The sequence below is a fragment of the Caloenas nicobarica genome, chromosome 1 (genome assembly GCF_036013445.1).
Source record: "Caloenas nicobarica isolate bCalNic1 chromosome 1, bCalNic1.hap1, whole genome shotgun sequence".
Lineage (NCBI taxonomy): Eukaryota > Metazoa > Chordata > Aves > Columbiformes > Columbidae > Caloenas > Caloenas nicobarica.
The window spans coordinates 62911869-62928639 of NC_088245.1; the positions used below are offsets into that span (position 1 = coordinate 62911869).

The following is a 16771-nucleotide window of genomic DNA, read 5'->3' on the forward strand; positions in this document are numbered from 1 at the left end:
GATCACTCTCCTTCCTTAACATCTCCAATAGACTGTCTGTGTAGAATTACTAACTTTTTCCTTTTCTCCTTCTGCCCCCTTTCACTCCACCAAAGCCCTTCTCTAGTTTCTCAGGAGGCAAAGCAGTCTGAGCTGGGGATGGGAGGAGAGAAGGGAAGGCAACACTCAAAAGCAGCTGATTTTTAGCTGAGCTCACTACAACATAAAAGAGAGACTAAACGACCATATTTCAGAGGCATTTCCAAAATATACAGCACCATGCAGTCCAAAAGTCCCCCGGGCCGCAGCACACCCTGCCCTCTCCAATGGATGTGGTTACAGCTGCCCACAGGAGACCCACAGCTATTAACCCCTGCCAGTCCCTTGCCCTGTCACCCCTTCATACAACTGGGAAAGAAGGGTATTTGCTTTAAGCAGTGTTGTTGGACATTATCAGCATTTCTGAGTGTTTATCTGTCAAAACCACCTTTGTTTCATAACTTCATTGAGGTTGTTTCCCGGGGGATAAAACTGGATTTGGTTCCTTACCTTCAATGAAGGAACATTTTTAAAATAATAGTAATCTGCAAAGTCAGAATTATTTCAAGCCTTCTACCAACTGCATACTCCTCATTTTTACCTGATATGAAGATTAACAGTGTCTGTTTTTTCTTGCTAGTGTCTTTTAGCTCAGAATTTCCACTGTAACATAGAGGGCAGATGGGCTATGGGAGCATGCCTTTCATAGTAACTGTCTCTCAGTCATGTTGACCTAAAATTGGGTAAAATTATACATTAAAATATACTATTTTATACCTTGTGCCTTCTAGAAAAACTAATGTTTTCTGCTTAGGTCCCTCACAAATGTCCACTACCATAAAACATTCTGCAAATCTAGACATACTAGCAAATGTCAGGCAAACTCACCGTCCTTCAGTGTTGCTTTCTGATGACTATTTAAACCTTGTCCTTGACATACGTCTCTGTAATGGCAAAATTTACTTTCCAAAAGCCTTCTTTGGAACTCCTGAATCTGTTCAGGATGCAAATCCAAACTCACTGATGGCTCTTCACTGTTGACTTGCAGTGCTAACAGTAATGAAAGCATTCTCCTCTTACCAGAGGATGCTATCTAATGGAGCAAGGACACTGAGGTTTGAGGTCACAGAAATGTTCAGGATGGGATGCTTTACTGACTGACTGTTCCACCAGAAGTTCCCACGACAAACTCCTAAGTCAACTGTAAATTTATTTTCTCTCTTCTGTTTAAAATTAAAATACCCTAGATGAATAACGTACAGAATTCTTGTCTGTTTTTTGAGCCTCTATAGAAAAGAAGAAGACAAGGAGAAGGCAAATCTTGGAATGCCTTGTATAATGGTTATAAACTATAAATAGTTCAGAACTGTCAGATAAAGACTCCAAGCCAAGTTTGATTCCAAACACAGATGATAATTTAGGAGATCCTTTTTCTAACAGAGCTTCTTAAACCCTCCTTAATTCTGTTTGTGTTAAGCAAGTAAACATTTAACTCTTCTCTAATGTTCATGCATTATGGGCGTGAGACAGTTGCTGACTGCAGCACTAAACAGATGTGGTTCTGATACCTACTGAGTTTGACCCTCAGTTTCAAGCTAAGTGTTCCTTAGCCTGGCTACAGACATCTTAAAAGGTGACCCTCCTACTACAAGCAGAAGACCCCTGATTTAGGAAGGCAGTCTTGAACAACGGATAGGTCTGTGTACCTGCCCTTCCTGCCCAGGGGACAGAGAGAAACTGTTTTGCAGAACAGGAGGCAGCACAACTGTTCCTGCAGCAGTAAGCTGCTGTCATCCTGACACCTACTACATTGGTGCTTCAGCTGCTATTCCAGGCTCATGCTAGTCCACTGCTAAGTATTTGGCAATATTGCACAGCAGTCTCCTTGTGTGACTCATCTCTGCTTTTTCTGCTTTAAGAAGGGTTATTTTTCTCCCCTTAACATCTGAAATCATTCTGCTCAAGATCACAGAATAACCTCTCACATTAATGTCCCCGGAATGTTTGCAGAAGGCATAAAGCCGTCTCCACAAGGACAGTCACCGCCTCACGACACCATTTTCTCTCCTCCATAATCCCAGTGGTCTGGGCAGGGGGGCATTCGTCACTCCAATATCATGTTCAATTCACCCCAGTAGTTTCACACTAGGCAGTTAAAATTCCTGGTATGGTGGGATTTGTCTTGTTTTGTTGTTTTTTTAAAGATATTCAGAAGGTTTTCCCTATGTGATTAATAACAGGTTTTCTGTGCTGTATGCTGGAGGGTATTTTGCAGTGGAGCTCTTATTAACTATCGCCAGTCATGTATGGGAAGCAGACAAACTACATAGGAAGTATGGCTGGGCAGAGGTAATTACTAGAACAGGAATAAGACCCACTTTAATCAAGGGTGGATATCAGCAGAAATGAGAAACTAGATACAGGGAAAGCACCTCAGATATTAGTAGCATTGGACTGGGTCTTATACACTAATTATTGTTGAGAAGGTGCCAGACGCCAGAGAATGCAGCAGAAAAACAAGGACATTATGATGATGATGATTCAGCAAGAGAGCTCATTTGTGACTGAGAAGTGCCCAGGGTAGAAATTAGTTTCATTAATTGCTTGGTGGGAGAAGAGAGGAGGCCCCTATTAGAGCATTGTCCCATGCACTCTCTAATCCCCGGAGAATGTTAAATAAACAATGCATTTGAAGAAGCCCAGAGGACATATGTCTGGAAAGCTGCAAAAGCTTCCTGCCATCCTTGGGGATAAAGCAGGGAGAGAGGAACTGAGCTGACATTTGATCAACCTTCTGGTTTGTCTTTGTCTAACAGTCCGTAATCCCTCACATTTCTCTATTCATGTCAAAAATTCCTTGCTCACATCCTTACCAGCTTAAATGATCTCATGTTAAACCTCCACCAAAGGAATAGTAACAGAGTCAGACTGTGACTAAGTTAAGGTATATGTGTCTAGGAAAAATAATGGAGAGGCAGCCATGACAGTGAATTGGCACAGGTCATGTTCAGTGTAAGAGACCAGAGACAGTAAGAAAATTAAGCGAAATGATGTCTGTCTAGAGAATTCAGAGGCACGTATATGCACTGTGACTAATGAGAGAATAAGTTAAACAGGAGGGAGATTTAGCACTGGTAAGGCTTGTTACAACTAGTAAGAAAACTAGCCAGTATTTGGATATAAGGCCAACTGCATTTAGCTACCCATTTGTAGGTGTCTACACATAAAAGAGTAAAAGAGCAGTTCAGACCCCCTCAGTCAGATATTTGGGGCAGAGTTCAGCTGCCCACACACAGATACTTTGTGCCATTCAGTATGCCTACAGGCAAGCCTTGGGATGCGTTTGGAATGACAGGGATGCTTTCTTGGGCTCTACCTACCAGTCCAGTACAAGTTTCCTATGGGCCTTATATGTTATCTTGTCGATCTATGCAGATGTCCTGGATGTCCAAGGGCAAAAGGCATTAGATAGTTATGTTTAGCTAAACAAATGAAGTGCATAGGTAACTGTCAGTTGAATCAGCTGCTGGGCTCCAATGACTACCCTGACTAGGTCTCCCTTGAGCTAGTCATGCTAGAAGTCTGTTGCTATTAAAGATGCTCTCCTCACTTCCATTTGCCATTGAAAGAGGACAGGTCTCCTCTAGTACCTCTGTCATACATGAGCAGATGAACTGAGTCACAGACCTCTGTTGACAATGCAGGAATTAGATCCATAGATTACCTGACACCTATATGTAAATGCTTAAAATTAAGAGTCAAGCTTGAGCTAAATCCCTCCCCAATTAAAACAAGTGTTAACAGATGGATTATCGCTTCTTCCTTTGAGTTGTGCTTTTTTCTTCTCCCTGTACAGTTTCAGCTGTAACTTTAAAGCATTGGAATAAGTATTAACTAATTGCCAGAGGCAGTCTCTGTGTTTAGTGCTAACACTACTGCTGAAATAATGTAGCTCATTTTGACATCTGGAAGTCCAAATAGTCATTGATATTTTGAAGAGGGATCAGAGAAGAGTTACAAGAATGTTTAAAGGACTAGAAAACATTTCCTACAATGCAGAAGGCTAATCACTGAGACTTTAGCTCTGTGTACAGAGCAGTGACAATATTACTGTACCACTCTCCAGCAACCAGTGAACAAGATGACAGTAGTTCAACAGGTAGACACTACTAAATGTGACTGCTTCAAATGTATTTACACACAACAGTTGCTGCATAGCTTGTCCCGTTAGTGACAAAGATAAAAAGAGTTGAAAGGAAAAAAGGGAAATGGCATGATCACAACCTATGAATATAAAATGCAAATCACAATTTTTTGTTGTTGTGTGGTCTTAAATTTAACAGAAACATATTATTGGAAGGATGGAAGGGAAGTGAGGCAAAGCCAGACTAGAAATAAATGCACAGGTTCCTAGCCAGTGTGTTATAAAATACTGAAATAATACCAATGGTTGGTTGGGCTCTCCATCACTGTAAATGAGCTCTAATTGAAAAACAAATTTGTTCACAGGATTCCTATGCCAGAGGTTCTAACTAGAGCATCACTCTGCTTCTTCACAGCCACACAACTGATGCAACTTTGAAAATACCCGTCCTCTTCAAAAGTCACTTTCCCTTTATCTGGATCTCATTGCTACCACATTCCTCACATCCTGCTCACACATACTACAGGTGGACATTTTGTTGAGGGTGACCACGGATGATTGAGGGCACTTCCAGATGCACAGTGTGGTTTTACCTGACTGACACCTGGCTGAAGTACAGCTCTCTGTGGCTTTGCCCACTGCGACTCACCATGCTCCAGGATGTATTTCACAATCTCGCCATGACCAGTCTTGGCAGCATGGTGCAACAAGGAGCAGTGATCAGGTCCTCGGATTAACAAATTGGCTCCTTTTTTACAGCATTCTATGAACTGGGAAAAAAAACAAAACAAAACACACAAAACACCACAGAGGGATAAGATGGGAGGAGCAGAAAAACAAATATGCAGGAAAATTATTTATTTCTTTTCATAGGAGGTCAGTACAACAATGGAATAAAATGAAATAAAATACTACTTTAAAGCCAGCCCTTAGGTCCCAGTGAAAAGATATCTGAAACTAGAACTATTGACAATTGTATGGTTTAAGAAGAGCAGTTCATATTTCCTAAACAATGAGACATTGCTACTCTACTGGTGATGAATTATTACTTGCTAGCAATGCTTGCAAACCACTTCTGGTGAAGTTGTTGGGATATTTTAAAATATATGTAGTTGATGGAAAATTTTTTGCTTCTCTACTGAAAATTCTGATTTTTCCTCAGCACAGGAGATAAACACTTTCTGACTAAACCAGAAAACTCCAAAACTCCACAAGGAGGTGCAATTCAGCTACCCCAGATCTCCCTTCTCACTCTACCTGGGGCTGGTGGAGGGGGAAGCCATACGTGGGATAAGACCCAGCAAGAAATGGTATTGGCCAGGTCTCAGAAATGCTGTAAACTCTGGTTGTAGGGGGATTGCAGTGCAGATCACCGCAGAAAAGAGGGAGAGGATTGTGACAGCAGGGCATAATTTATGATGTGGTACATCCGAAAAAGGGCAAGAAGTTTCCCTGTCAAAGCAAACTCATGCAAAAAATTTTCAAGAAGGAGAAAGGGGACAATATTTTTGACTGCTGGTTGGAGGACTGCTCCCTAGATGCTGCAGCCACAAGCACAGGGACAGAGGTATAGAAGAGGCATCTGCAAGCAAAGAGTTGGCCTAACAGTACTGTCATGTTTACAAATGGCTCCAAGCTGGTTTCTTGCAGATAAAATTGCAATCATTAATCATAGTCCTCATTTGAATTTGAGGGCATGTTTCCAAATCTCAACTTGGCTACTGAAAAATGCAGCCTGAGTAACTGTCAGACATGGAACTTCAGACTTTGGGCACAAAACATTCTTGCATGGGTGCCTTTTCCTCCCAATGACTAACAATATCAATGCAGCACATGCTTTGAGACATCCATCAAATGATAAAACAACAAGTTGAGGTTTGTTTTACCTGGTCTGGTAGTTGCCTAGGCAGAAGTTAAGAAGTCTCTAGCAAATCTAGGGCCTTGGCCACCAACCTTGCTGCAGTAAAATATCCTTACTGTGAAAAAGGCTGTGTCAGAACTACCCTGCTGTTCAGTGTTGCATTTGCCAGTATAGTAATTTCCCTGTTATTAGCTGACACATTGCTCTATGCAGTACGCTGTGAATCCTGGGCTGAAAGGTGCCCTATAACACCAGATCCTATTCACTTCAATTTCACATCTCACCTGACTGATGTGTTCCCCTAATACTCAAGTTTTCCTGGAAAGACTGTAAAATGGCACTTGTCAGCAGTCCCCACAGCAATCTGTCTATGTTTTGAGCAGAGGTGTGATAAAATTTACAGTATATCAGACCTGCAAAAAGCACTGAAAAAGTGGACACTCAGTGCTCTGTACTTACCTTCAGCAGATCACCAGCTATGACTGCCTGTAAAAGTGCTGCAAAAGAGAAACAGAAAGCTAATGTTAGGCTGAAAGCATTACGCATGGAGCCTCACAGCTGAGAACATAGCTCACAGTATGTGCAAGTTAAGACCAATGCCTCAATCCACTTTCATTCTCATATACTACCAAAACCAATGCGAATCTTGCATTGGCAAGCAGATGGAAGGCTGCCCATGTTGCATAAATGCTGTAGGGACATCAAATAAGCACTTTTAATGCTGCCATGGAACTGCATGCTTCTTCTATGTGAATTTTTTGCCTTGAGATGCTTCAGGGACCTTTCAACAGTGTCCACAGGGTGGGCCCAAGTCTCTAGCAACTGAGCTGTCACTGAAGACGTCAATGTCCAACACAGGAAGCCTGAAAGCATCCTTAGACCTCTCAGACTTTATTCATATTAACAGTGGAGTGGGCAGACAGTGTCAAAAACATAGAGAGTCTCAAGTTGCAGATGATTAGGTGGCCAAATAGGAATTTCTTAATAATTATTTGTATTACAAAAACATTTCAACATGCCAGTGGACAGCAAGTCCCTTGGCTTTGGCAGGCAGGGTCAAACAGAGAGCAGGAGCCAGTCCCCACATTTTTAGTCTTTGTAATTTAACCAGACACAGAAGGAAAGGGAGGCAAAGAGAGGCAAAGTGAACAAAGGCTCACAGCAAGGCAGGGCAGAGCTGTGTACAGAGCCAGGGGCTGTCCACCACCCGCAACTGTCTGCCCTGTGCCCGTTGAAAAGAAGAAGAAAGGCAAAAACCTGGGACTCTGTATTGCCCTATGTATAGGCTGCATTCAGCTGAAAACACCGTGGTGGCAAGTAACCACAAGCATGAGAAATTGTTTCAAATCTACTGCTATGCAGCTATTTCCTCCTTTTTTCCGTGCTCTCCCTATCATGATATATATGTAGTAAAAAAACAATTATGAATAGTCTTTCTGGGAAGGCACTTACTTGGTTTACATCTTAGAAACCATTAAACATCTGCCTCAGTTCATACTTCTTCAAGAATGCCTAAGCCCATTTCTATCTTCGAGTCCAGGCAGCGCAATCAAGTTAAGCATTTTTTCAAGTGCCATTCTTGATAAAGATGCCAAAAGCTCACATAGAGAGGAACAAGGGGGGAAGAAAACCATAGTACAGCCTTTCCTCTGAAAAGTAACACACAGGAAACTGCACAGTGTGAATTCCATGAGGAGCTTGTTACAGCTTCAGAAATGACAATGTGTCCAAGCTAAACACTGCAGAAGAGGAAGGACATGCAAAGCCGACTCAACAAATGTGCCTTTCTTTGAAAACACCTGGAGCTGTGCATGGCTTTTTGGTCTCGGCAATGCCCCATTCCCTGGCCACGCAGCAGCAGGAAAAGCAAAAACCCCATCCAGCTAACTTGGGAAAGTAGTAGCAGCAATTTCTGGTAGCATTGGATTTAGGGCAGCTTTATAGTGACCATGAATTAAACTAAGTTCCTGCAAATCCCCCTGACATCTGTGGGAGTGAGGGAACACAGATTTGAAGAATGGAAAAAGACAAACACCAGCAGGTAAGTGCTAGAACTGGAAAAAATAAACGTGTGTATATATATATATTTTTTTTTCCCTGTAGTTCTAACACTGGCTCAGCCTAAATTAATAGCAGAGAACAATTTAACCCTTGTGTCATTAATTTCATCTTTTTTCTCCTTTTTCGCCAATCTGGTCTCGCTGCCGCATTTATTCAATAGGCTATGGCAGTCTGGAGTTGTATAAAAGTTTTGCTCTCCTCACACATGCAAAAATCAAATGAACTGGTGACACCAGCTTTTCATTGCCTTCTACACCCAGTATTTTAACAAATAGTTTCCCTGAAGTTACTTCCTAAGAGGCAGAGACACATTTTCTTACACAAACCATGTTTAAGATCATAGTTTGAGAAAAGCCAGAGAGATCTTGAAAACTATGAAGTGAAAAGAAAAACCTGGCAAGACATGAGAAATCTTCTGCCCTGAGTATCCATAACCAGAGGCTGGTCTGGTGATAAGGCTATTAGGATAAAGCAGTTTTAACACATTCAACATTATTAGACCAATCTTTTCCTCCCTTTCCTAAGTCTCCAATCCAGCAAAGCATTTAGACAGGTGCTTAACTTTGAGCTAATCACATTCCTTTCACCAAGTCTACCTGCACACTGAAAATTAAGTCCTTTGCTGGAGTAGAACCTATTGCATAAATGAATATATTATAGATCAAAATCAGATGGCATAACAAGCAGGTTAGACTACAGTAAAATAATTCAGTGCTGTAAGACAGAGTGCTAACAAACTTAGAAGCTATTGAACTAGAAATGGAGAAAGGTTCTTTAGATCAGGGAACACATTTACAGCAACATATGAATATTACATAGCACACTAACCCCATAAACCCAAACGAGACTGCTGGGCATATTGAGGAGGAGGGTGAAGATGGCAAAAATCACCCAGTTGTTAAAGAGGTGGTAAAACAAGCAAGGAGATGGCATTGACGAGAGTAGACTGAGAAATTGGACAAAAATGCTGTTAACATGCAATGCCAGGCTACCTTAAAATTAAAACCTTGAAGTGAGAATGGTTTTATTTCTTCTGATCAACACTGCACTACTGGTGTAATATATAACAAGAATTATGCAATTGTTTTATCATATCATAAAATACCTTCAGATCTTAAAGATGCCTCAAAAATTACTTGATTTAATAAATATTTAAATCAAGTCATTATTTTCTCAACTTCTCCTAAGACAAGCATCTATCATGACCAATAAAAAAGTTTTATTACCTTTTTCACTCATTTAGCAAGCAGATTTATTGCTGATGAAAGGAGACAGCTTGACAAGACTGGAGACTGAAGTGCTTTGTCCGTATAACGAGGAAGCACTCAGTCTGCTGCGGTGGTAGACTCCCCAGGCTGCCTTCTCAGAGCAGCTCAACCCTCTCTACAAGTACACCCCTGCGGACAGACCTTGCTCCATCCCTGTTGTATCACTGACCTCCCTGATGAAACTGCCAGCAAATGTGTCAATCACTGCCCAGGGTGATGAATCTTGATGGAAACGATTACCTGCTAGGAGATGGACAGCCAGAAAGGCAGACTATGTATGTAACAGCTGCTAGACACTAGCAACTTTTAGTTTCCAGTGGGTGAATTTTGAGATGAGGTTCTAACCACCCCTGTGAGCCAACTTATGAAAGAAACCTCATAAAAACAAAACAAACACACACACACAAAAAAAGCCCCCGCCCCAGAAAAATAACAAGGAAACCCCTCCACACGCTTGGCTTATAGACTAAATATTGAACAGTTACAAGTAGATAATGCACTAACAGAAAAAGCCATGTTAAAAAGGCTGCTAATTGAATTCTGATAATACTGCAATCTAGTGCACCTTGAGATACAGAGAACACACCTACTAGTGCATCCATACATGCTGAAAACAATACTTTTCCTGTGGCATGTGCCACTTGTTATTTCTGTGTTACTGCCCACAGTTTCTACTGGAAACAGCTATTTTTATTTCATACTCTAAAACCGTATGTTCATGTCACTGAGTTACAATAACCATTTTTGTTTCCCAACCATAAAATTAACCTACTAAATCACAATTGCTCTTTGGTTCTGCATGTGAAGTCAGCAGCATTAAAACAGTGCTGCAAAATTAGTCATTAAACACTGGGAAACAGATAATAAAAGAGTGAGGTATTCGTACCCAGTAACTTCAGAGGCTGAAAGATGCCTAGGAGGTCTCACAGGGCTGTCTGGCTGGCCAGAAGGGGAAAGAACCCTCCATAGAAAGCAACGTGGGGTCTCTGCAATAGTTCCTGTTGTGCATCTCCCTCCATGGACTACAAAAGTTCTTAGGAAAATTACCTCCAAATTTCAGTACCTAAATTAGGAGTCAAACTAAGACAGAGAGGGGATCCTTCAGAATGGCACGATGCTGCGAGATGTCTGATCACCTGCGAGAAAGACAACCAAACAAAGGCAAAATTGGGGGTCCTCTTTTTAAGGGTTTCCAAAGTCTGTTACTCCTGGAATGAGGCAATGTTCATGGTCTCCAAAATTTTGGGAGCTCTTTGTGTAGCATACAGGTGCAGTATGAGAACACTTTATAAATGTAAGGGCTAACAAAGACAGACCCACGACTGCAACATATCAAAAGCAGGAGGGAGAAAGAAGTCATCGCCACTATCTTGCTCACTTCAGAAGCAATGAAAATTCTCAGAAACCTCATGGCTAAGGAAAACCTCAACCAACAACTATCCCTTCCCATCTGCCCTACAGGAAAACTCCTTCTTGATCCCAGAGCTGCTGATCAGCTTAACACTAAGGATCTAAGCAGTGCTCAGCACCAGGTTATTATGATGTCAGAATTTTGCTGCTAAAACACTTCCAGAAAGAACATATATAAATCTTATAAATCCTTGTAGGTAACATCTCAAGACCACAAGGTTCTTTGTTTAAAGTAGGTTGACATAGAAGATATTTAGTAAGTTAAATAATCATTAGTGAGTTAATGAGAGGAGTTGGCTTTCACTGAAAAGAGTCTCAAAGAAGAGTACAGTTCTGCATTCTGCCACTGTCAGTGGTATACATCTTACTATGGGTTAAAAAACACTAGGTTAACAATGCATCTGATCAGCGTATGATAACATTTAAGCACATGGGAAATTATGGCAGAAATCAACTACTTTAACTCCAACAGAACTAGGGCTCATAAAATCGTTAGCTCTTGCAAAAGATACAATAAGACAACTGATGATCTGAAGTTATCAGGACCTTGTAAAAGCCTCACTTATCAGGTAGCGCCTGCAACTCTCCAGCCCCTTCTAAGACAGAGCTAACGCATCGATTCAGTATTTGGAACTGATATGCCATTTGCATTTCAGTGCTGGATGTTTCTTACTAGTTAGAGGCAGCCAATAAAAAATATGAGACATTAGAGCCTTGGTGTGGGGTCCCCAGAATTTGAGCCTTAGTGTCCACCACCACCTCCTGCTAGGTTTGCTCAGGAGAACTCTTAAGGAACACCTTATGAAATACTGCCTTGCTCAAACCTTGCTGGGCTGATAATGAAGAAACTGCAGAAGAAGGTGACATCATCAAATTTCTTGAGGGTTATTAAACTTAACTTGGCCTATCATTATCTTCCAGAACACTTCCAGCTCTTTATTGCTGTTGTAGACTTTGTGAAATTCATAGAGTCAGAAATTTAAAATAATTACTGTTTTACACATTGAGAATTTAGAAGATGACCCTGACTAGAAGAGTTCTTCTACACAGCTGGAGTCTTCTGAGCTGTTAAAGATCAGCATTACAAAAATGATAAGAAAACCTCATTTAAGCCCTTGTTCTTAATTTCCCATTAGTTTTATAGAAATCAATAATAACTTCTATTTCAATCACTCAAAAAGCTACACTCTCAAGTGTGAAGTCCATATACATTATCATTCAGAGATACCTTCTTTTCTCTGTAAACAACAACTTGCTTGTAATAGCTTTGTACAATCTAGTGAAGACCAAATCTAATACAAAAAACTGGTAGTAATATAACTTACCCAGAAATATACAGAATTAACAATTTTCTACTCTAGCCATGATCTTCAACTTTGGCTTGCCGATGAAAGGGGTGGAGGGCACCATACGGAATTGGTTTGTGGACTACTTCCCTTCCGAGATGACTACGAAAGACAAGCATCTAAGATATAGAGCTGCACATACACTTGAGTTTTCTGAAGGGTCTGACAGTCCCATAGAAAAGTTTTAGGGATCCATGGTGAAGAAAGTTTGCAAATCTCTGAATTTGAGCTTTTACAAATCCTTTATCTCTTCCCAATGTTTAATCTGCTTTTAAAGTTACAGAAAAAAATCCTTTTAAAATATGCATGCCCAACTGTCTACATAACTGAGAAATTAAATTGCAAAATTAATAACACGCTATTGCAATGACTGTGAGCTTACAGGACTTTGATCTACAGACAATCTCAAGTCTTACCCAAGCTGATGATGCTTAAACATTTCTCCTTGAAGCTAAGCTGAGTGGAAGGAGCAATTAAATGTTTCTTCATGTATTTTATGCACCTGCAAGTACTGGAAGCAGCTACTGAAAACCATGAAAAAGAGTAAATGGATGTTAAGCCTTGCAAGTTGAGGAGTCTCCTATATGCTGGCAAAAAAGCCCAGAAATAAATGGTTAAATCTTTGTGTGAGTATAGGAGAGGCAAAGGCTAGCAAAAATAAAAGCATCAAAGCAAAACGTCCACTATGCAGACTTGCTTGAACTTCTGCACAATGAAATCTCTTCTGTGTCCACTGAAAAAGGACTTTACATCAAACAGCTTTCTGACTTACAACCAAATTTTCCTCCTGATAGAGTGGGGCAAATGTCCCTGAATATAGGTTGGACTAGTTGGACCAAAACAGCTGCACCAGGCCCCTATACAGGACACTCATACCCTTTGGAGCCTGTTATTATAACAGTGTACAACTTATGCTAAGATAAGGAGACAAATATTTGGTCCTATCATAACCATCTGGACTGAATTTTTCCTTACAGCTTTGCACAGGAAAAGCTGTGTTCAGGAAAAAAATGTCAATTCCATGATAATACCATGTAAATACAGCCCATGTTCTGATGGGGAATCTGCCTGATCATAAAGCTTAGAAGTGCTCTTTGATGGTAAAACTCTTTGTTATATCTGTATTGGGTGCTAACCTCCATCTTGTTTTTATGCTGATTTCTACCTCCACACTGAACTAAGGCTGACATATAGTAAAATAAAATATTTCTTCCACCAAAGAGAAGAATTTTTTTGCATGATTTTTAAACTTTGGTGCTAAAACATCTTCAGCAAAAAGATGGCTAGCAGACCAGAAGAATCAGTGCCACATGTCAAAGCTCAAGAAAGAGGCTGCATTATAGCTAAACAAGGGGCATTCTGACATGGAGCTTGATTGCCTATAAGCCTGAAGAGACATCAATTTATAAACACAATTATAGCTTAAAAAAAAAAAAAAAGAGCCTCTCACTAGCCATTTTAGAAATCCAGCCCTGTATGTCAGCAACACCACTTTCTCGTCTAACATCTGCTGTGAGAAAGGTGATGCTGGCAGTCTACATCTGAAGCAGCTCTCTGACGTGGCAATGAGGAAAGGTCCCTGGATGTGCTCGAGGAATTGTACCTCAGCCTAAAACCTGCATAAGAGCCATGATGGAAACATGACAGTAAAAATACATGCACTTTAGAGGTTTCCTGCTTACAACATAGTATCTCTTGTACTGGCTAAAGCAGAGACTCATTGATCTTTAAAATTTTTCCAAAGCGTATCTGTTTGCTGCCACTACCTGCTGTCCTAAAGAAACAGGTGATAAACAAGATTTCTCCACAGGATTTCAGCTTTGTGAAAGGCTTAGGCTTCTTACGGAACCTGGGAGCAAGGGCATCAGTCTAGGTAGCTCAAGACAGCAGTGCTGTGAGGCACTACTTCTGTGAAAGAAAACCAAATAAAGAGCCTGAGAGCTCAAAATGCTCCCAAGAGACCAAGAAAACCGACAGTGCAGCAACCTGCTGCAACCAAAAGCTCAAAAGCGCATCAGCTGAACAGCAGCCAGACGCAGAGATCTGATGACTATTCAGCAAGGGGAATATTATGAAGGCCTCAGCAACTCAAGCTAATCCATCTGTACAGGAAAACGGGTGCATGAGCACACATTCTCCTGTGGTTTGAGAGTCACTTTTGAAACGCTCTAGGTATACCTCAATAACATCTATTTCTAGGATTGCACAAAGAGGTAGAAAACCCTTCTAAAGATTTGTGGGTTGTCCTTTAGTTTCAAAAACACTGTATCCCATGCAGATTCAAATGAGAGAACAGACACAGTTTTGACTTCATCTGTTGCCTAACTTGGGAATAAGAAAAACTTTTAACATGCAAAAAATCATCCATTACTCAAGTGGTTATAAATATGCATTACAAACTTTTCCTTTTAAGAATTTTAGATTCAAACAACACACACCATCAAACCACTGTTTAGAGAGGGGGGGAAAAAGGAAAAGAAAAAGAGTAAAAATAACAACACAAGCTTGCCAGAGGGAAAGAAAGGCTAAATTCTCACTTACACAGAAGTCCCTTCATACAACTCTGGAAGGATAAAGAGGATTTCAAGCAGATGTAAATTACACTCAAGCTGCCTTTAAGGGGCCATTTGCACTGTCAGACTAGTTTAAAGATATTTGATGCCAATTAGAGTCCACTCTGAATCGTTTATGTGGCACTGGTGCTGAGCTGAGAGTGGAGTTTATAGTTAAGAGTGGAAGTATTCAGACACTAATGCTGAAATTTTCCTCCAAGATCATTTAACTCAGATTTACAAAAGGCAGGGATGATGATGGAGAAAATGGACTTACTTTGTAAATGGTCCAAAACCACAAAGAACAGTTGCAGATAAACTAAGTACCATCTGGCAGACATTGCTACGTTTTTTCTTTCCTTTTCCCTTCCACCATTTTTATTTTTAAGGCAAGACAGGAACAATTAATGTCATTTTCAGGAGTGAACTGGTGGAGGAAAATGTCTCTGATCAAGCATGAACACAAGGCAGGGAAGACTTTGGCTCACTAATGCAGTCACTTTATCAATAGAGTGGCATTACATTGGCAGGAAGAGAATTCTAGGTAAAATAATTAAGGAATGATTTACTTTTGCTCTCCTTTTTATTTTTAAACAAATAAAAAAGGGACATTGTTGGCTACATTGTTTCTCCCTCTTCCCTGATTTGGTGGACCACTGCTATCACATGCACCGCTGACACTCCCTTCAGGTTTCTGCCACTGCAAGGCTGGCTGCAGTGCTTTTGCCTGGCAATATCTGAGTAACTCTTCCTCAACAAGCTGGTGCTTCACAGTAGCACAAAATAATCTGAAAGTCAGTTCAAGCATCTATTTGCTGGCCAGAGTCTTTGGTGGGTGGAACAAATTGTTTTCTTTTCTTACTTTAACAAGTTGACAGTCTTCCGTGACCAGGAGAAGCCTCTGTCAGGAAAAAAAAAAAAAACAAAACCAAAACCAAAACAAACCAACCAAAAACACCAAAAAAACCCCACCAGAAGCAAAGAAGGTTGCAAGGTTACCCAGGGCTTCTGTTTAAAAATAGGTGCCGTGATAGATTCTTTACTCCTACTTCCTCCTTAGGGAAAGTGATAATAGCAGCGGCCATCTGGAAAGAAATATTTCCTAGTTTTCCTCTATTACTCATTTAGAAGCCCGCATCTGCCAGACCTCTCCCTCCCGGCTGCCTACTGACCCTCAGCCTGTTTAGGTAGGAAGAGAGGTGGGGTATAGGCAGGTTTTGGGCAGAAAGGACATCCCTCAGACCCTAGAGAAGTGCTTTGACAGAATGCTTCCTCCTGCTAGGAGTACCATGGGTCTGCATTGATACCATCCTCCGCAAAGTAAAGGACCAGACATGGAGCAGATCCCGAAGCACCTGTTTCTCAGCTGGCCACAGACATACTTTCAAAACACTATCTAGGAGGGTTTTCTTCCCAAAGTGGCTAATTAATCAAAATAAATACCTGCAGTCAGGAACCACCCCATTGTACTGTTTGATCTGTTCAGGGAAAAGATTTCAAGACATCCAAGACACCTTGTTGCCAGGTAAATGGTTGCAACATCACCCTGAAGAATACAACTTCTCAGCTGGAGCTGTGTGAAACTGTGACTCTCTTTTGAAGGAATCTTATGTACAAAACAGAGATCCCTTGTAAAAAAAAAATTTTAAAAAAATAAATAAAAAAAAAAATCTACCAGCACTGAGATGTTTGGTTTCAGCTGTAGCACCCTGCTTATCCTCTTATTCAGGATGGCAGGATGCTTGACAAACTCCCCTTTCCAGACCATGCATAGCAAGACTAGTGGGCAGTGGCTCCAGGAAGAAGGAGCTTGAGAGCTTAAGAGAGTGAAGTCCATGTTCTCACAGGCTGCCAGGGACAACAGGAAATCCCATGTATTGGGGGTTCCAGGAAGTTTTCTCAACTCTTGTGCTCTTTTTCCAGGGCTCCTACAGCCATCTTACTCCTTGCATGGGTTCAGACCACCTCTATTTAATTGAAGCAGCCAGCACTGGAGCAAATACCACAATGCAGAGCACATTCTGCCTCCAAGGCAGGAGCAGATCCTGCACAGCAAAGCATTTTACCATATGGGGTGGGGCTGCCACTGCCTTCCATGCACACACTTGATC

General features: G+C 41.0%; 1 protein-coding gene across 2 annotated transcripts in view; it reads right to left on the reverse strand.

Annotated features, from left to right (window-relative positions):
- Positions 1 to 16771, reverse strand: part of DGKI (diacylglycerol kinase iota) — a 178196-nt gene that overhangs the window by 8627 nt on the left and 152798 nt on the right. For both annotated transcript variants that reach the window (XM_065658069.1, XM_065657275.1), the window contains 2 exons: positions 6483 to 6520; positions 4812 to 4932 (listed from right to left, as the gene is read on the reverse strand). In XM_065658069.1, the coding sequence (XP_065514141.1) occupies positions 4812 to 4932; positions 6483 to 6520 (159 nt within the window). The remainder of the gene's footprint in view (positions 1 to 4811; positions 4933 to 6482; positions 6521 to 16771) is intronic.